This window comes from Monodon monoceros, unplaced genomic scaffold (genome assembly GCF_005190385.1).
Source record: "Monodon monoceros isolate NGI ecotype Baffin Bay Population unplaced genomic scaffold, NGI_Narwhal_1 Super_Scaffold_3, whole genome shotgun sequence".
In the NCBI taxonomy this organism is placed as follows: Eukaryota; Metazoa; Chordata; class Mammalia; order Artiodactyla; family Monodontidae; genus Monodon; species Monodon monoceros.
In genome coordinates, this window is record NW_021703780.1 from 75,649,536 (window position 1) to 75,670,100 (window position 20,565).

Here is a 20,565-nt window from a genome sequence, read left to right on the forward strand (position 1 = left end):
GGGTTAACATTCAAAATATAGAAGGAACTCATAAAAAATAGAAACCTCCCCCCCCAAATAATTTGATTAAAAATAGGCAGAGGACATAGACTTTTTTCCCAAAGAAGACATACAAATGGCCATTAGGTACATGAAAAGATGCTCAACATCATTAATCATCAAGGAGATACAAATCAAAACTGCAGTGAGACATCACCCCACACCTGTCAGAATGGCTGTTCTCAAAACAAAAAGACAACAAATACGCGCTGGAGAGGCTTTGGAGAAAAATGAACCCTCCTGCACTGTTAGTGGGAAGGTAAACTGGTGCAGCCACTATGGAGACCAGTACGGAGGTTTCTCAAAAATTAAAAATAAAACTGCCAAGTGATCTAGCAATCCTACTTCTGGGTATGTATATGTATCTGAAAAAAAGGAAATCAGTATCTTTTTTTTTCTCATTTATTTATTTATTTATTTTTTATACAGCAGGTTCTTATTACCTATTTTATACATATTAGTGTATCTATGCCAATCCCAATCTCCCACTTCATCCCACCACCATCACCCGCCGCACCCTCCGCTTTCCCCCTTTGGTGTCTATACGTTTGTTCTCTACATCTGGAACATCACCATCTTGAAGATATATCTGCACCCCCATGTTAACTGCGGCGTTACTTACAATAGCCAAGATAGGGAAACAACCTATGTTGTTTATTGACAATATTATCTATTGACAGATGAACTGAACGGATAAAGGATACTTACACAGTGGAAAATTATTCAGCCACAAAAAAGAAGGCATTATGCTAAGTGAAATAAATGAGACAGTAAGGTTAACACCGATATGTGTATGATAAACACATAGTACTTACATGTGGTATCTAAAGAAGCTGAACTCATAGAAACAGAGAGGAGAATGGTGGTTGCCAGAGGCTGGGGAGTGGGTGAAATGGGAAGATGTTGGTCAAAGGGTGCAAACTTCCAGCTATAAGAGGAATAAGTTCTGGGGATCTAATATACCCTATGGTGACTATAATTAATAGTACTGTATTATTTACTTGAAAGCTGTCAAGAGAGTAGATCTTAAATGTTATACACACACACATACATATACACACACACACACACACACACACAGAGTAATTATACGAAACTAACCTTATGCAGTAATCATTTTACAATGTATCCGTGTATCAAATCATCCCATTGTACATCTTAAACTTACATATGGTATGTGTTAATATCTCAATAAGGGTGGAAAAAAGAACTAACCACATAGGCTATTTTTCAATCTTAGAGAACTACTGCTCATTTAATAGAAAGAATGACCCTGGCATAAATAAATGAATTTCAGTTTAATCACAGTATTCTCATGTTTCTGAATTACCAACAGGTTCACACACATTTTCCTTATTTCCTTTGGCCCATTCAAGTTGAAAATACAAAGGAAGGCTGCATATTTATAGCCCAAATTTATCTGTGCCAAATTAGACGAAGGATAATCTGACCCATTCAAAGTCTTCAGCTCCCAGATCTTGTACTGACTTGTTTTGACTACTGGCTGAGCCAGTTTGCAGATTGGTGCGTCACCATGAAACTTCTATTGGAACATTCTTCAGTTTGCAAATGCAAGTCATCTTGAGACCAAACAAATGGTCTTATTTATAGGCCTTCTCAAGGATCCAGCAGAAGTTGGGAAAATCCTGTATACTAGACCAGTCTGACTGCACAAAAGACTTGGCAAAAGATAGCAGTGTACCTCCTGTTAGGGGTTTATTGGTCAGCTTCCCTTCTTTTTAAGTACTAAAAATGCCCTACTTGAAAAAAGAAAAAACTTCCCCTCACCCACTTTGTAGAAAATACCCCTAAATAGTAAAATGCTATACAGTCCATTTCTTCACACCCTCCTGAACTTAGAGGCAAAATGGTAAATATCAGGTAGGCTGTTGGAATCCATACACGTGTCCTTAGTTTCAAATTTTCAGGAAAAATCTCAAATGTTAATTTAAGAAATTTATTTAAAAATTATTTAAACATAAAATGCCCACAAATCTGTAGTTAAATCTCAGGATGAATTCACTGGCCCCACGAAATACCTGTGACACTTTCTGTAGTAACGTCTCATGTGTCTGTTATAATCTACAACTTTCTTTAGCTGTGGCTTTTGAATTTTGTTTATACAAAATTCAGCTTGCTAATGCACTGAACACATGTTTATACAATTGGCGTGTGTACATGCACACAATCGATTTGGGAAAAGTCGAGCCATTTTAAGCATTTTGTTTCTTAGCAGGGAATTAAGCCAGAGAAAAATGTTATTAAATATAAGGTACAATTCAGAGAGGAGTTTATAGATCACAGGAAAAAGCCTGAAAACCATTTAACACAGGCAGCCCAGAGATGTTTGTGGCCATTATTAGGAAATAAACCTCTCTGTGAAGAAAATCATTCCTTCCTTACCCAACAAGTCTTCTAAGGCAATTAGGCAATTAGAAGGCAGCTTTTAGATTCGTGTTTGAGATGACAAAAACTGAACATTTAGTCTGTGCCTGGCTTTCCTGTAATTCTCACTACAAGGGGTATTATAAACATAACATCTGATTATGTTTTTTCCCCTTTTGTTCTGATGATTCACATTTATAACTATTAAAGGTATCAGATGGCAGCTTCCGTGTCTCCTTGAACTACTCTGTGAACACCATTAATCTCCCTATTCAAAAAAGGTAAACAACTAAAAATTATTGTCATTTCTTAAATTTGCTTCTTAATCGCCTATGTCAGTGTGAATAGTTTCATTTTTTATTTTTTGCGGTACGCGGGCCTCTCACTGTTGTGGCCTCTCCCGTCGCGGAGCACAGGCTCCGGACGCGAAGGCTCAGCGGCCATGGCTCACGGGCCCAGCCGCTCCGCGGCATGTGGGATCTTCCCGGACCGGGGCACGAACCCGTGTCCCCTGCATCGGCAGGCGGACTCTCAACCACTGCGCCACCAGGGAAGCCCGAATAGTTTCATTTTAAATAAATGAAACAAACCAATCTGAGTCTGTAAGACACATAGTACGGAGTTTACCAAAAAAAACCCAGGTGATAAAACACATCACAATTTCGACATCCAATGCACATTTATTTGTAATTGCCGGAATTGCTCTGAAATTATACTGGTAACAGGGGGTGTTATTTTACAAACTGAGGGAGAGACGTGCAGGAAAAATATAATTTGTCCAAGATCACGGGCTGTCACTCCATCAGTTAAAAAGCAAAAATATCCTTTGTGGGGTGTTTGATTTCTCATATAGTTATTATTGAAAATTCTGTCAAACATCGATTTCTCTTCCATTGGCCCCTGTAATCTGTCAATATTAATTGTACAGGTTTTGGTAGATTTCTATGGATCTACTAACTGAAAAATCCTGGGTCAATATATAGGGAGCACTGTTCTCACAGAAGCAATGAAATACTTTCCCTAGAGTAGTGGCCACCTGAGCCTGCCTCAGAGTCACCTGGAAAGCTTGTGACAACTCAGACTGCTGGGGCACCTCACAGTTTCTGATTCAACAGGCCTGGGGTGGGACCTTAGAACTGGCATTTGTAACAAGTTCTCTGGTACTGCTGGTTCGGGGAACCTTACTTTGAGAACCTCTGTCTTAGAGCGAAAAAATATTTGGTGGGTGGCTGAATGCATGAAACGGTATTTTTGGAATTGGGAATCCAGGGTTCCCAATTTCCCTTGGATTGAGTGAAGTTGGAACCAGAGGTCTTCTCTAAGAAGTATATGGTCCACTTATGAAGCTAGCAACCCCTTCCCAAAATGGCATTTGCACTGTTTTCTAGGTGCCATTCCAAGCAGTGCTGGCTGCAAAATAAGTAGAAGAACTGTACTGGTGTCTCTCAGAAGCCATGCTTTTGTTTCTCTGTTTTGGAAACGTTTGGGGGTGATTCTATAATTGTCATAAAACTGGCTCTGCATCTTGTTCTTTTCTCAATACTTCTAACACTTAAGGAATCACAAAGAATGAGAGAAGAGGAGGGCTGAAGCTGGATTTTTAAACTCCTACCTAGCAAACCCCAGGCTGAGATGTGTCTTTACTCAGAACATGTGTCTAGGAGCCTGAATCCTCTGCCCTCTTGTATCCTGACTGATACATTTTCCGCTGGTGGTTTTGCACTTCTTAGGGTCCATTGCCACTTCCTAAGGGCACTCGAATTTCATTTGGAGGAATGACCTTGGCTGCATTGTGTGTAAACTGAGGAGTGTACTCTTCCTGCAGGCCAGCTCCTGCCTTGGGGGGGTCACTATACATCTTAGCCGGACTAAGAGCTGCACTCAGCCAACTGGACACTCGTTCCCGGAACCTTTATATCACGTAAATGATGTAAGGATAAAAGAAACTGGTGGGGTTTGCTGTCTCAGCAGCTGTGCCCTGCCCAGCTTGTTCTCCCAGGTCGGTAGTTCTTAATCTCTGACTGTATCTTAGAACCAGTAGAGCTTTGAGAGGTCCCACCCTCAAGCTCTGATTCAGTGGGTCTGTAGCAGGGCCTACACATGTCAAGTTAAAGCTCCCTAGGTCATTCCAATGTGCAGGTAAGGACTGGACCACTGCTTTGATCCTGTTTCCTACTTTTCTGTTGCTGCCTTGATTCCAGTTTCCCCCTCCCTTTTTTTTTTTTTTTTTGAGGCTCCTGGCATCATCCCCATAAACTCTCTTTTATTTAGATTATCCAGCATTAGTTTTTGTTACTTATGTGGAACTGATGTAAGTTCATAAGGCACACATCCTCTGGCTCCCAATTTTAGTAGAAGCATTGATAGCTTTGAACCTAGCTTTAGCAACACACACACACACACAAGGAAATATGGCCCCTGGTCACTGGTTCCACCTAACTGCACACTGGCTAACCACTCACTTTTTGTATATCATGACCCTGCAAACTTGAGACAATATGCAGGTCAAGTGCAGTCATTTTTGGAGCCCTGTCAAAGACTGGAAGCTCTCCCACCGGCAGGCCATCATCAGAGCCCAAAGTGGGCCTCTCGGGCCACGACAGACTACATTGCATCTGACACAGCAGGCATCTCTGGAATCCACCTTTCAAGTTTTCGGCAAACCATTTTCTCACTGTCCTTCACAAAGTTGACATTTTCGGCAGCACGATAGGAAAGATGTCACGTCGGCTGCTCTTCAAGTTCTTGTCACAGTGGTTAGCACCAGTTCTGTCATCTTCACTCTCCTCACAGCCTCCCATCTTGAGCCATGTCACAAATAATAATACATCTAGAGTTGTGTTTTTCTGGGTTCTTTGGGGGTTTTTTTGGTCAGATTAAAATGACCCTAACCCGGCTGCCCACACTTTAGGACTAGTTATGCAAATTCTTCTCCCTTTCCCCAAATGTTTCTGAGCTAGAGCTTGTTAATTGTCTATTGTAGGATTAATCCAATATGATTAAGCACAAGGCTTTTAATACTTTATTTTGATGCTTGAAATTAAGTGTGAACATTTGAGCCAAAGAATTCAAGCTACCTTGTGTTTTGTGAAAGTGAAATGACCTCTTTGGGGGCGTTAAATTGTTGCTACTCACCCAGGTGAGCACGCAGAGTCCTAGCGTTTAATTATCCTGCTACCAGGGTTCTCCACATTATGTTGAAAGCCGGGCCACAAAACCTCCGTTGGGAAGGTAAGATATCTTTTCAAGAAGGTCAGGTTACTAAATTAATTCAAAGCATACAATGATTGATGTGTTCTGCTATCGCTTCTATTTGGTGATCAAGTGTAGAATCCAGTGTAAAAAGAAATGTGTGAATTCAACAAAAGAGGAAAGAGCGTCTGGTCCACCTCTCTGCATACAGCCAGCTTTAAGCTCCAATCACTATCAACAAAGGGTAAAACTCCAGTTGAAGTGGGAATATACTTTCTCTCCAAATGCAAATGTCCACATATGCCGGTGCAGGCACCGTAAACATGATATATTCTCTCTCTCCAAATGGATGCATGCCTACAGACCGCATTACAGATCCATGAAAATGTCCGTAAACAAGCACGATAACTGAATCCTACGTGCTACAAAAATGTTCCAGCCCAGAAACACGAGAGCTGAAAGGGTCAGAGTGGAACAGAATATTTTAGTAGCCGTTCCTTGTAATGGTCCCTAAATAGAACATTTAGACCAAACACACTTTCTTAACTTCTCTTTTTTAAAAAAAACTGACTTCTTCTAGCAATTCTTAATCCTTACAACTTCCAGAATGATACTTTTGCATTTGATCCTAGTGTGGAATATTTTCCTTTGTCTCTTTCAAATGGTTAATAACTACACATTCAAGACCGCACCAAAGCATCATCATCTCAAAAGGAGACATCCCCACTCACTCCTCTGGATGGTATGTGTAAGGCCAACCGGCCCGAGGCAGGGGAACACAATCAGATTCACAGGTTGCATCAGACCGAAACTCTCCGGACCACCCAGTTCCAGAAACTGACCTGGAGACATTCCGGACCACCCAGTTCCAGGAACTGACCTGGGGACTTTGCACCCAGCCCAGCCTTCCCGCCTTTCGAGGGGCGGGACTAACGGTTCCCCAGGATACCCGAAAAGACCACCAAATAAGGAATACCCTGCGCCCCCCCAGATTCACCACACCCCTTTACCTTCTTCCCCTATAAAATCTTGCCCAACCCTCGCCCGGGTGCGACTTCTCTGGCCCCTTTCTCTCGGACCAGTGAACCTCGCCCGGGAGCGCTCCCTAATGAAGCTCACTTGAAGCTTTCCTCTGTTTCGCGGTGCGGTGCCGTTTGTTAAGATCCGACCTTACAGTATGTATAATCTCTAGGTTAATTATAAATTGTAATTAGGACTCTCACGTCCTGTAGTCACCGCTTCATTATCAAAGCCCAGCCTTACCCTTTCTTCCTCCTCTCCCTCCAGCCCATGCCCTTTTCTAATTATGCCCTGATGCCCTGGGGCTTAGACACGCTGCTAAAACAAATATATCAAGTGTTTGTATCACAAAGAGTAAGATAGGGAACAACAACAAGCAGTTTCTACATTACAAATGCACATTGAAGCTTCTTTCAGGTTGGCTTTAGTCAGTTTGAAAAAGAGGCCAGGAGAGGGCAAAAATACACAGGTCAAGACTTTTCTGACTTGTTTACTGCTTTTCTAAATATGTAGCTATAACCCAACAATAACAGAAGGTGTCTTCATTCTCTTATAAGGATGGGAGTGATGGAGAAGTCCCTGCCTCTGAACAGTCTCACAGAACGTGGATGTTATTGGCACAAGGACATTAGTTAAAGTGGTCCAGGCTCTGCCCACGTTCTGAAAGCAGCAAGAACCCAAGAGATGATTAGAGAAATGGTACAAAATGTATGCATCGCAGGAACGTACTTATATCTTTCCCCAGAGAAGGACCAATTTCCAAAATTTGTATTACACAGATTTTCCTTTTTGAGGACTAAGTGAAGAGGTGGGTTTCTTTATTTCTAGACAGACATAGACAATTAGGTTTTTAATTCCACCCTGAACACCAAATGACCTTATGTACAGACTTCTGAGTGGTCAGAGCAGTGATATGTGTGGCTTTTGGGTATCACACCTACCCTACCTAAATAGAGTGTGACATCTGAAAATACGTTTTTGCACCAATGAATCTAATAAACACAGCATGAGGACACACTGGTGGAATTTTAGAAGGAAAATGCACGTTATTTGGATGGTTTGTCACGGGCCAGAGAGACTGCACCAATGAGACAGGGGATGCAGCACATTTTATAAGATTTTGTGTCTGAGCTGGAAAATATGCTATTGTCATGGGACAGATTTCCTTTAGGAGGAGAGTCACATGGGTTAAAAGTTAGAATATAAGCTCTAGAGAAAAGGTTTTCTTGGGATGCAGATTTTTACTTGAAATGTGTTTGGACTTTTTTCCCTCTCCTTCTTAGAAGTCCTTCTGATTAGGTGAAGCTGGTTCTTTAGGATTTAGAGAGCATGACGCAGACATCTGTAAGGCCAGCACTACCTGCTCAGAGCCAGGAGAGGAGGCCAACCAGCCACGTGCTCCTGTCCACAAGTGCAATAATGCCTGTGTCAGTGTGTAACATGAGACCAAGAATGTGAATGTCACTGTCATCCCCCAACCATGCCTGCCTGCTACCAGACTGCTGTATTCACAGGATGGTAAAAGAGAACTACCCTGCTATAGTCTTTTCTCTCTCTTTTGCGGAGGGAGAGTTAAAAACACCAGACATAATGTCATGATGGGTGTATGTGTGTGTAACATGGAGAGAGAGAAAGGGAGGAAGGGAAGGAGGGAAGCAGAAATTGGAGAAGAAGGAAAAATATACATAGGCAAAATGACTCATTTACTTCCAGCTAGGCATTCCCCAAAAAGAAATAAAGGAAACCATTACGTGACATGGATTGGGAGTGAGGGACCCACATTGGAGGCAAGGACACGGTCAGTAAAGCTGTGGTCCAGGGGAGAGAAGACAGAGACCTGAATTCTGGCAGTGGCATTGAAGAGAACGAGAAGTGGATGGACTTGAGACATATTTAAGGGCATTGACAGGGCACGGTAACTGAATCCTTGTGACGTGCTGAGGAAGGAAACATCAAGCATGGCTCCCAAGGTTTTGTCTTGGGCAGCTGGGTGGATGGAACCACTTACTGACTTAGGGAAGCTGATGGAGTAACAGAGGAGAAAAGTGAGCTCCATCTGAGTGTTCAGTTACTCAGATCTAAGCCACAGGGATCACATGGTCTTTGCACACAAGTGGCACCTTGGCTCCAAATACATCTCCCAAAAGAATCCTTGGATGCATTTTCAGAGATTTTTAGGACTCATGCCCTCTTACATCTGCTCACAGACTCATTAATCTACGCATCTTACTTTGGATTGGGGCGTTGGCATTATGGATTTGTTAATTGCTGATACAATGTACTTTCTCCGCAGGCCATATGTGAAGAACAGCACTGGCATTCAAGAAATGTTAAATAATAATGTAAATGAGAAAAATTTCCAATCCCAATAATAAAGGGATCCAAGGAACACTGACGCAACTTGCAATCATCGGAGCTGTTTGACTGCCTTGTCATTGTGGGACAGTGACCAAAGTGATGTTAATCTAAATGTCATCTAGAAAGAATACTAAAAATATTATGGTGAAAATTAAGTACTGCAACCTTAGGAGCTGATTTAAAAATTAGAAGATATAGCGATTTACATCTGTGGATCTGATGATCGCCAAGTGCAGCCAGCTGAACATACCCACATTTTCCGTCTCTTTCCCTTTCTCTTTGAGAAAATGGGTTCAGTTTTAAAGAGCTAGTGCAAACTAATGTTCCCTCAATCAGTGGTTCTTAAATGTTGCTACATATAAGATTTTAAAACCATGATGCTTAGGCCATATCCCAGACTAACTAAATCAGAACCTCTGCAGGCGGGGCTAAGGCATCAACATTTCTTAGGCTCTTTTAAGTGATTCCAATGTGCAGCCAAGTTAGACTACCAAGGCCTTGCGTAAGTAGGATCTGCAGACCAAATGCCTTAGAAATACGTGGGGAGGAACTGATTACAAGGGCAGATGCTTGACTCCATCTAAGACTTGCTGAATGAAATTATTTGAGGATGGGTCCTCATACTCTCCACTTTAACAAACTCCCCCTGTGATTTATATGCACACCACGGTGTGACACCCCCTGCACAAGCTGAAAATCAGTGTCATGCCTTTAGACACAGAATACGTCTGTGTAAAAGAAACCAAAATCCAAGTAAAACGGAGGAATTTCATCCCATCACCTGAAAGTTGGATGTTTTGGGTTTTGTTTGCAGGGGGCTGCCCTGTGCATTGTAGGGTATTTAGAAGCATACCAGGCCTCTACCCATAGATGACAACAGCACCGCCCTGCCCCAGTGTGACAATCAAAAATGTCTCCAGGCATTGCCAAGTGTCCCCAGGGGAAGAGATCACCCCTAGTCAAGAACCACTATGCTAAAAGATTCCAAACATGTGATGGTTCCATATCTTCCACTGCTTGGAATTATGAAGAGCAAACACCTTCCTGATTGACCAGATATGTCTACTTTGGATTAGATAGTTTAGATTCAAGTAGGTCTAGTGTTTCACAGAGACAGGGCACAGGTTTTCAAAGAAGGTGGGATAAACCCAGTCACCAGCACCTGAGCCATCACTAATGATGTCCAGTTGCAGTAGGGCCGGGCTCTGCCTTCACCTAGGGGGGGCTGCTGAGTTATGAATATGTAAAAAATGGAAAATTAGGTAAAAAGCTACTTTTTACCTAATCTAAAGTTGGTTGTGAGAGGCCAGTAGGAATGAACTCTATTGTTCAGTTAAATTCAGTTAAAGGGCAATTTGTTTCCATGAGTCATGAGTTCCTTCTTATTGTGGGTCAAAGAATAGATAACCTCTCCACACAAACAGTGTTCATCCTGGTGAAAGAGGTAGGAAAATGGGTTTTTTCCCCCAGTACCAAAAGGCTGTTAATTGGTGTTCAAAGGAGACCCTCCTTTTAGGTGGTCTAAAGCTCCAGATACACTCTGACTTCTTCCACAAGGTCAAAATCACCAGGTGGGCCAAACTGATTTTGGACATTTTTAGGACAAAAATGGAAAAGTCTTTAACTAATTCAGACGGCTGCTAGAGGATCTCACCTAATGCTGAAATCATATCAAATGGCTGAATTTGCATCTCACACTATACACAAATGCTAATGCTGGGCAGGTAGTAAGGCAGAGAGGTTACAAATCCAAGCTCCAAAGTCAGAATATCCATGTTTGAATTAGGCCCACACAGGTATTCGCTATGAAGCAAGTGACTGAATACATCTGAGCCTCAAACTCCTCAGCTGTTAGGTGAGGAGAATAATAATACAGATCTCACAGTGATGCAATAAGTATAAAATGAGGTAATATATGTAAATAGCACTTCACACAGTGCTTGGCATATAGCAAACACGTATTAAACGGTGGCAATTATCCTTATTTTATTTCAATGTTACTTACGAAATCTAACAATGGACTATTTTACTTGTTATTATAACCCACAGAAGATAATTTCAGAGGTTGATGGGATATTACAGATGCTCTGTGTGCTCATTTTGCAGATGAGAAAACTGAGGTATAGAAGTGAGATATGATAATCCTAGATTTATGCAGAACAGGTTCTAATACGCAGATCTTTAGAATCTATGTGCAGTGCTGATGTAGTACAAAGAGGAGGAGCTTTGGACTCAGAATATCTGGGATTTTGCCACCTCAATCTACAGAATTCAGTTTCATCACCTGCAAAATGGGTGTCAAAGCAGCTAACCTGAAAACGTTATAGCAAATGAGATAGAATGTACGAAAGCACTTTGTAAACTGTAGAATTCCACACAACTGATATTTAATATTACGATTTCTTCTTCCTTTAAAAATGCAATGCAAACATAGACCCTTACAAGCCTCAACGTGCCACTCACAATCCTTTTCGGTAGTTTTTCACAGCACAGGGAATAGGTCAGGGTCCAACAAGGGTGGCCATTTACTCTCTGCTCTGCTTCAGGGCTGATCACGCCAAAAGCAGCACCTTGGACAGCAGCCGGAGAGGCTTCCTTCAGGCGCCTACAACGCTCTACGCACTCTTTTACTGGCTGCAAGCTAACTTCTACCTTGCGGTCTGACCCTCACAGGGAAACACAAAACTCCACTCCACCTTCATCCTTGTATACTGCGAGTTCAGAAGATGGGTGTCCGCATGGGATCGGGGCATTCTTTGACCTTCACTATTGGACCTGCATACATTGACTGATAGCCTGCTACATTCTCCAGGAAGTGAAAACTGGCATTTTCATTTGGTCTGCCTACAAGTGAACTGTATATATTTTAGGACTTAGAAATATCCAAGTGAATAAATTCATGCTGAAACATGAATACCTCCTTGTGAACTTTGTGTAGTTTGGCAATGCCAGGGTCAGAATGTCCATTTCAAAACCTCAACAACAAAACTTTAAAATGTCAATGTTAATTTGGGGCGAGACAGGGAAGGTGAAGAAGGACACAGGATAACACTGGAGATAACTGTAATAATCTATTTTAAAAGGGAATAAAAGCCACGAATTTGCCATTTTACCAATTCACAAAGAGAGCGTCCCTAAAGGACACAGGAAACAAGACAGGATCAGTATAAATTTTAGAACTTAAAAGTGCTTTCAAAGTGACCTCATCATATAAACGATTCTAGTAAGAGTCATTAATTTAGTGATAGACATTACTTTGTGCCTTTATTATAAACCATTATTTGAAGATGGATTTCTTTCATGAGATAAACGTAGAACTGAGAGGGTTTGCTAAAAATGATGGACCTACTATAAATGTATAAACCCATCTTATGCCAACCCATTTTATTTGCTTCTTAGCCATAGTTTCAAAATTATTAAACACGGGTTGCTTATTATGAATGACTTGGTAAGGTACCAGGCCCCTAACTAGATGCCACTAAAAAAAGCAATCTGACTCATGATTCTGTTTACATACTGCTCAGTTAGTTGTTTTGTTTTCAATGCAAACATGTCTTAAGTGTCCCTAAATACCTGACTCAAATTCATTCCTAATACACGGTATTTTTGTCCATTGCTAGGATTTTTTTTAAAAGTGCACGTTTGAACAGAGACTTCAGGAATACACAAAGCTTGGGGTTTGCTAAGGTGGAGGTTGCAGCATAGATGGGGGGGTAGAGGTCACAGACATCGCAAAACACAAGCCAATACACACATAACTTCTTACCTTTTGGGCTCTGGATTTGCCTGGGTTTTGGGATTTTTTCTTTTTTTGGATTCCTTTCTGGTATCTTTTTTAGCCTCTGGTTCAGATGGGGAGGGAGTTTTGCTCCCTTCAGGGTCTGTATTTGGTGTCAGCCCACTAAGGTACGCATGCATTTGTTGACTTTGGAGAAGGGGTGGTCGCATGGGGCATGCAGAGAGTGTGGCCAGCCATGGGAGAATCAAGACCACACATACATGCACAAACAAAAGAAAGAAAAAGAAGGATGCATCAAAGAGCAAGAGCAAATGCATTCAAACTAAAATAATAAGCAAAAAAAAAAAGATGCAAACTTGCATAAGGAAAATCAGAACTGAAAATAAGAAATCCAAAACTGTTTCCATGACAAGATGTATAAACCTAACTGTGAATCAAGTGGCAGTCTTACAATATGAAATCCAGACAATGTGTATCATAATTCATGATGATGTTTACCAGGGAGTTTACAAAAACACTTCATTATTTTATAACACTTCCTTATTCAGTAACATATGTAGAATACAGTGTGACAACCCAGAGAATATAATGCAACTTCTCTCTCTCTCTTTAAAGAATTCAGTCCAAGAGGCTGTAACAGATAGTCATCAAAGTGTATATTTATAAAAAGCTGAATTATGCAGAGACAGTCCCCAGGTATCAGAGTTTTCATGAATATCTCTTATGCAAATGAAAGGTCATGTGCTGGGCTAGCAAACCTTATAACAATGGGAGGTGAGGAAAACCTTGTTGCCTGTTAAATATTCAAACCTACAATGCTATTGTTATCCAGCTCTGAATGTTGAAGTTGCATCTCATAAAATCTACCAGTGCTAGAGAGAGGAAAAGCACAGAACTAACCCCACAGACACTTCAGAGTTGTAGAGCGTGCAAAGATGAAGATGACTGATACAGTTCTGATTTAAAAGAAAATGCAGTCAACTCTGGATGCTCCCACATATGAATTTCCGCAGAGCAGCAACTTGTTCATCACAGGCTGGGTTTCTGAAGATACCTGGTTTTCCTTGGGTGTGCCTTCCCTGGCTATTGGTTGAGGTGTCCGGGGTAATGTAGGGCTTGTCTTTATAGTAATGTGAGGCTACATACACTGGGATAGTAAACTGGCTGTGGCAGTGTGGAAACTTATTCCATGTCTTCACGGCCAAATGGCAATGTTCTTAAATTATTTGCTGCCTTGTGTTATTCAGAACACGGAACTTTTCCTCCAGGAGCTGGGCAATGTCTAAAGAAAGAAAGTACTTAGTATGGAGTTGGAACTGATGTTCTGGTCTTGTCTATAAAACCTATAAACTGAGGGGGTTGATTACACTGTGATCTCTGAAGCTCTTCCCAGCTCTGCGGTTAAACGCTAAGTGTCATGATTATCTGTGCCTTCCAGCTTCACCTAGCTTGTTTCAGCTCTTGCTTTGCCTATGCAGAGCATTTGTTTATGCTGCTCCTTTTGCCTGGAACCACTCAACTCCTACTTCAGCACTCAGCCCAAGCAGCGATTCCTCGAGGAGGTTCTTCCTGCCATCCTGCCACCCCATCTGAGTTGTGTTCCTTTATTAACTGCTACCACGGAGTTTTATTCCTTCTTCTCAGAGAACCAATCTCTATATAACTCTGCCCTCATTTGGTGTCTGGTTTTTGCTCACCGTGCACGCTGAAGGTATAGCAGAGTACCTGACCCTCAACAAGTAATCATTAAATATTTATGGAATGAATGATAGCAACAACAAAGGCAAATACTTATTTAGCCCTTGCCATGTCCCAGGCATTGTGCTGAACCCTTTATATCCACTTGCATCCTCTTGACAACCCCATGAGGACACTATCATCCCTGTTTTACAGATGAGAAAACAGTGGCAGAGAGGGTTTAATTACCATCCAGGGTCATGGAGAGCAAATGGAGCAGTCATGACTTGAGCCTAGATTGTTCTAATTTCAGAGACCACTCTAGAAGTCCTGTTTGCCATTTCTGTTAAGTCTCTTGAAAGGAGAAGAAATTCAGACCTGTGTGTTTGTGTGGCTGGTGTGTGCGTGCATGTGTGTGTGTGTGTGCGCGCGCACGCCCACTGGTCTGTACTACTGAGGGAATGCGGATGGATAGAGTTAGAGATGACCCTAAAAGCAGGACCAGTCATAAACCATGGCCAGTGCCTTAAAAAATATTTTTAAAGGAATACCTCTGGACATGTGCTTACCTGTTCCCATGGACGTGGGATGCACAGAAGGCAAAGCTATAGTGAAGGAGGGTGGGGTCAATCATGGCGCCATTTTCTGCCCGTTCAAGCAAATCTCTGAGGTAACAGAGATGTCGGTGACACCCTCGGACTCCATTTCGGGCGCAATACTCGTCTAGTACAAACACCTGGCCAGGACTGAACCAGCCCTGTTTGGAGAATAAAGGAGAGACTTTCTTTTAAATATAGGTTGGGTTTTTCTGGGGGAGAGCTGCTAGAGTTGGGGATGACTGGAGAAGGGGGTTAACAATAGCCACAGAGCTAACACTTGCTGACTGCTTATTAAGTACCAGCCGCTGTGCCCAACGCGGTGTGTGCTATCTGGTTTAGTCCTCATGACAGTCCTATCAGGCAGGTGCTGCTATCCCTGTTTGATGGTCGGGAAATTTGAGCTCAAGGGAGGACACAGAGTTTCCCCAGCATCCTGCAGCTAGTAAGTGATGGCATCTGGATTAGCAGAGGGCATGATTCCAGAAAGAGAGGCTCACCCACTGCTTTAACACTGAAGCGTACACCTTAAAAGAGTGTTGGAGTGTGGGTAGGGCACAGTCTTGGTTACTGATAAGAGGAATTAATAACATGAATGCCTTAAATTGGTACAGTGCTTTACCCTTGACAAAGAACTTTCAGTTGAGCCCCGTAACAGCCTTGAGAAGCAGACAGAGCAGGTTTATCTCCATTTCACAGATGAGGAAATGGAAATAAGAGCTCACAAATAACACAAAACAGGCAGGACTCAAACCCAGCTCTGTCTTTCTTCTTTTTAATATTACAGAATATACCTATTAACATGGAAATATGGTCACAATGCAATAAATTATTGTAAAATAGTACATAGAGTATGATACTATTTGATTCTTATTTCACTTTTTTTTTTAACATCTTTACTGGGGTATAATTGCTTTACAATGTTGTGTTAGTTTCTGCTGTATAACAAAGTGAGTCAGCTATATGTATACATATATCTCCATATCCCCTCCCTCTTGCACACCCAGCTCTGTCTTACTCCAAGTCTTCTGGGTGTTTTTTTTTTTTGTTTTTTTTTTAATACTCTGGAGCATTAATAAATAGTAGGATTGGTCTACATACATGCTAGGACTTCATAAATCCTTTCACTTTGGAAGAAAGAAGTTTTTTAGATTTAAAAATGAAGATAATAACAGAACTTTCCAAAGAGAACAACATGACTAAGTTTTCAAGTTGTGAATCATATAGGATTCAATTAAACTGAGAGGAGCTTCCTGTGCCCTGGCTGAGCGTTTTGCCTTATTCTTTCCCTGGCGGTTATTTGTCTTCTTATCATGTATTTGCTTGCTGCAGGACCACACAAAACTCTGCTCTGAAAGAGAACCCGGATGGAATCTCCGATCCAGAGCAGATTGGTAGGCATGATGGGGTAGAAACTACTGCCTCTATCGTGCACTTAAGAGCTGATGAGACAGGCTAAGCGACTTGACACTCAGAGGCACCCTTGGAACAAGCCTGAAATCCAATCACTTCTTTCAGTTTGGGTACCTTTCTGAAGCAAGAAAGAAACCAACTGAGGTGATACATTGTAAGCAGAGAATTTAGGATTGTCTTAAATATAAATTTAATTTCACTTTGAGGGTCTTCTCTGAGTCATCTTTTGAATATGGCTCCGTCTTGGGAGAGAAAAGGCAAAAGGAGAAAGTGACCAGGTGGCAGGTAAAGGCCAAGGAATTGCAGCGAGGGAGGCCCCTGCCAACACTCTCCTCTGGTATTAGTGATCCGGGGAAACTTCTATAGACAACATGCAGCTCAGCAATGCATCCAACGAAAGACGGCATCTTTCCTATTTCAAATGATAAGTTACTGCAGAGGGCGGGAGAGTAGTCGAGGCAGTGGGCTGCCCCTATAGGCAACTTCTTTGCCACTCCATCTGCTACCCCAAATGCTAAATCTTAGAAACAACACTGCTGTGAAAGATTAAAATATATTTTCTACGACTCAGATGACACCAAGTCTTTTGTAGATGCCAAAATAGCTGCTTTGAAAAGAGTTGAAGAAATATCAATTAGGAACTCAGTCGAAGACACAGAAAAATTTATGTATTCCTGCTGGTCGGTCTCCAAAACTAACTGAAAAAAAAGATTGTAATAATGAGAAAATGGAATATATAGAGGCAGGAGATAAGGTCTTTTTAATGGCTGTTATTTTCTGAAATTTGGGGGTGATGATTAATAGATACAGGTACACAAACGGGAAAGGAAACTGTTTTATGATATTCATAATTAATTTTGGATTTTTAGGCCTATACATGATTCACAGGGAGTGAGCTTCAAAATTTCATTTCTGGTTTAATTTTTTCTAGAGGGCACTCACTCCTTAGTGATGAATTTCTTAGTGAAAAAGAAAATCGTTTTAAGAAATTAGGATTTGAAAAAAGTCTTGAAAATAAGACTCCTCAAAAAATTCCTCAAGAGACTAGGAATTGTACATAAAAAGACATTATTTAAGTTCAGAGGCATATTCTTACAAGTTTCACGAATGCAATTTATAATTACACGAATAATTACATAATCGTAGGAAATACATTTGAGAAAAACTGCCTTGCAATGCAAGGTAAGCTTTTCTTTTTTTTTTTTTTAAGTCAAAATGATGTATTCCTTTCCAATTTGGCAAAGTTCAGACTTCTGATGAAGTGATCCTAAACCTGAGATAATCAATGAATCTTTTGTGAGACGAAGATTAATAAATTATTCCACATAATCCCGCTTCTGTTTTTTAGACTATTTTATCTACCATTTTAAATATTTTGGATCCTGGCACAAAACAAGAAAAGGAATTTAAAACAAAAAAATTAGTCAGGACAGATTTAGGGTATAGCCATACCATTTAGACAAAAAACCCAGATTTTCATTATATTTATGTTAATATCAATAATATGTTAAATTTAATAATATACAGATATATTAACCTTAGTATGTGGAGTCAGGGATGAGGCTTTTCCTCTGTGTAAAGCCATTTCATCCTTTCCCCTCACCTTTCCCATCTATAATGTGGGATTAATAGCCTTTATCTTTAAGCAATGAAGTAACAATTTCTGGTTTACAGAAGGAAATAAATTGGGTCTCTTTTAGGCTTTTGAATTTGATGGTATAACCTCAAATCTATCTTCATAAATCTAATAAACACGTAATAGCGGTCCCTTAAACTTAAATGGATTTAAATCTAGGCTTAAAATAGGACTTCAAGAAATGTTCATGCTCTTGCTGGAGAGCGGGACTTCCAAACGTCTAAAGCACCACACGAAAATTCCCCCAAAGGGTGAAAAACGCTTCAAATACTATGTAGAAAGAAGAAAGCCACTCAAACAAACAAACCCAAGCCCATTTACCTTATGAAAAGGGAAGTGAACTTGATTTACAAATCATTTTGATCTTTAAAAAAATAAATAAAAAGGACCCATTCATTTCTGAGACAGGAGCACAGGGTCTTACTATGTGGGGTGGGGTGCGAGGGGAATCTTAATGTCTAAGAAACCGAGGCAATTTTTACAAGTTCTCCATAAGCAGGTGCCAAACTCAATTACCCTCTTGAGAATATTTCTCATGTAGCAGCTGAAAAGGGGGAAGCTCAGATAGGGAGGCTGGGGAATTGGATCCGTCTCTACTGATAACTTCCTCCCGCTCTGTCTTCTTTCTTTGGTAACTAAAACTATCTCAACACAGGAAATCAAGAAGACATTTATAATTGTTAAAGGGGCTCCACAACGGAGAAAAGAGCTTCTGACATAAAGGTAGAAAAATATTTTATTTTTTGAAATGTTATCACGTTTCAATTGCTGTATACCAAAGAATATACTTGCCAGGCAAGAATAGGAATCATTAAGTCTGTGATCCAAAGTAAGACGTTGCACCATCTCAAAGAGGGAAGCGTGGTCAAAGTTACAGGGGTTGGAAGAGATAAATTCATCCATGCCATGTTTTTGAGCTCTATCTGCGTCTGTTCATTTATACATGTAGAGAGAGACACAATTTAGAGAAACACATCACATTTTCTTTGACATTTCAAATACACAGGAATTCACTAGGCATTACAAACGCTAGCTGTTTCCCCGTTACCTCCCACCAACATCCCCAAGATATTCTTTTTATACCTCCCATTGTCAACTTGCATCACTTACTGGTGAGTTTATTGCATTTCGGCAAAAATATATTGGCATCAACATGTTTATCAAATGATCACAACTCCAGTGCATTTATGTTGTTCTTGAAAAACTAAGCACTCGACCGTAACTTCGCCTGCATTTCACCAAACACTGAAAGCAGATCGGATCTTTGCTTATAAAAGCCTATTTAGCTTTTAGGTTAATAGATTCTGCCATTCCAGTGGTTATATCTAGAGCAATTTCTCTACAATTATTGGGATTATCTGGAAAAAAGGGTTATGCTGATTTTCAGCAAAGTGACAATATTTTTATCCTCCCCTTCCAAATCCCCGTGGCCGATTTGGTTGCACAAAAGGTTTGGGTCCCCATCCTCCAAAATTAAAACAAAATAATAACAAAAGATTTTCATTGAAACCTGGAGAATAAGTTCAACGGGAATTTAGTTTGTGATAGCCAAGGACATTGCCTTATAGTGTGCTTACTCAGTTAGCGAAGCTTATGAAAGACAAACAAATTTACTCAGCAAGAGCTATGATCTGCCACTTATTGTGAATTAATAGTCTCAATGTATTCACACTTTTCCTTACAGGGTGAAGGCTGTAGGCAAAACCTCCTAAGGGCTAACTAATTAATCTCAATATGTGTAACTAAAATAGTCTATATTCAATCGGCAAAATAACCCAGAGAATCCGGCTCGAGTGAGACCAAGCAAATCCCAAAGAGGAAGGAATGAAGGTCCTAGACATTAAGGGAATCGGCTCACTCTGTCTCATATTTACTCATTGTCCTGAAATGCTGTGAAGAAAAAGAATCTTAAATCAAGCAAGAGTTTATTCATCCCCTTGCGTGCAACATTCTACTGGAATACGGGCACCTGCCAGGGACCAGTGATGCTGTCAGGACATGGGAAAACGGATTTCTGACTTGAGAGGGTATTTGAATAATATTTTCAAAAGTGGCCTTCATCCCAGGCAGTTTTTTTTTTCCTCCCTGCTTGGGGGATGGCTGAAAATGGGGGTTATAGTTGCAGTGTGATATTACGATGATGATTTCTCCTCACATTATTAATTTTGTGTATCCTTCCAACCTAAATGCATGGTATGTCAGATGTATGCCCTCTTTTTGTTGGGTTTTAAACCTTCAGTCATCTTTCATAGAAGCAGCAAGTGGTCAGTGTTTGAACAGGATGTGTTGTTTATGCCCAAGACACACAGAAGCAACGGTTACCAGAAGGCAAGTTGAAGAATGTCTGTTTTAATAGCCAAATCGCTCTACTAATAGGATAAAACACAAAATTCTGGAAGGGATATCACATGAGCAGGAATTACATTAGAGAATCTGAAAGAATCCTCTTTGCTGGGTTAATTGCCTCAGATTTGTCTTCAGGAAAGTGCTTTCAATTTGAGTTTAGGTGC

At 40.8% G+C, this 20,565-nt stretch overlaps 1 protein-coding gene across 16 annotated transcripts in view; it reads right to left on the reverse strand.

Annotated features, from left to right (window-relative positions):
- Positions 1-20,565, reverse strand: part of CADPS (calcium dependent secretion activator) — a 479,603-nt gene that overhangs the window by 128,862 nt on the left and 330,176 nt on the right. For 15 of the 16 annotated variants that reach the window (XM_029242782.1, XM_029242794.1, XM_029242791.1 and 12 more), the window contains 2 exons: positions 18,848-18,984; positions 14,980-15,167 (listed from right to left, as the gene is read on the reverse strand). In XM_029242782.1, coding sequence (XP_029098615.1) covers positions 14,980-15,167; positions 18,848-18,984 — 325 coding nt within the window. The remainder of the gene's footprint in view (positions 1-14,979; positions 15,168-18,847; positions 18,985-20,565) is intronic. The other variant, XM_029242787.1, reaches the window with a different exon arrangement.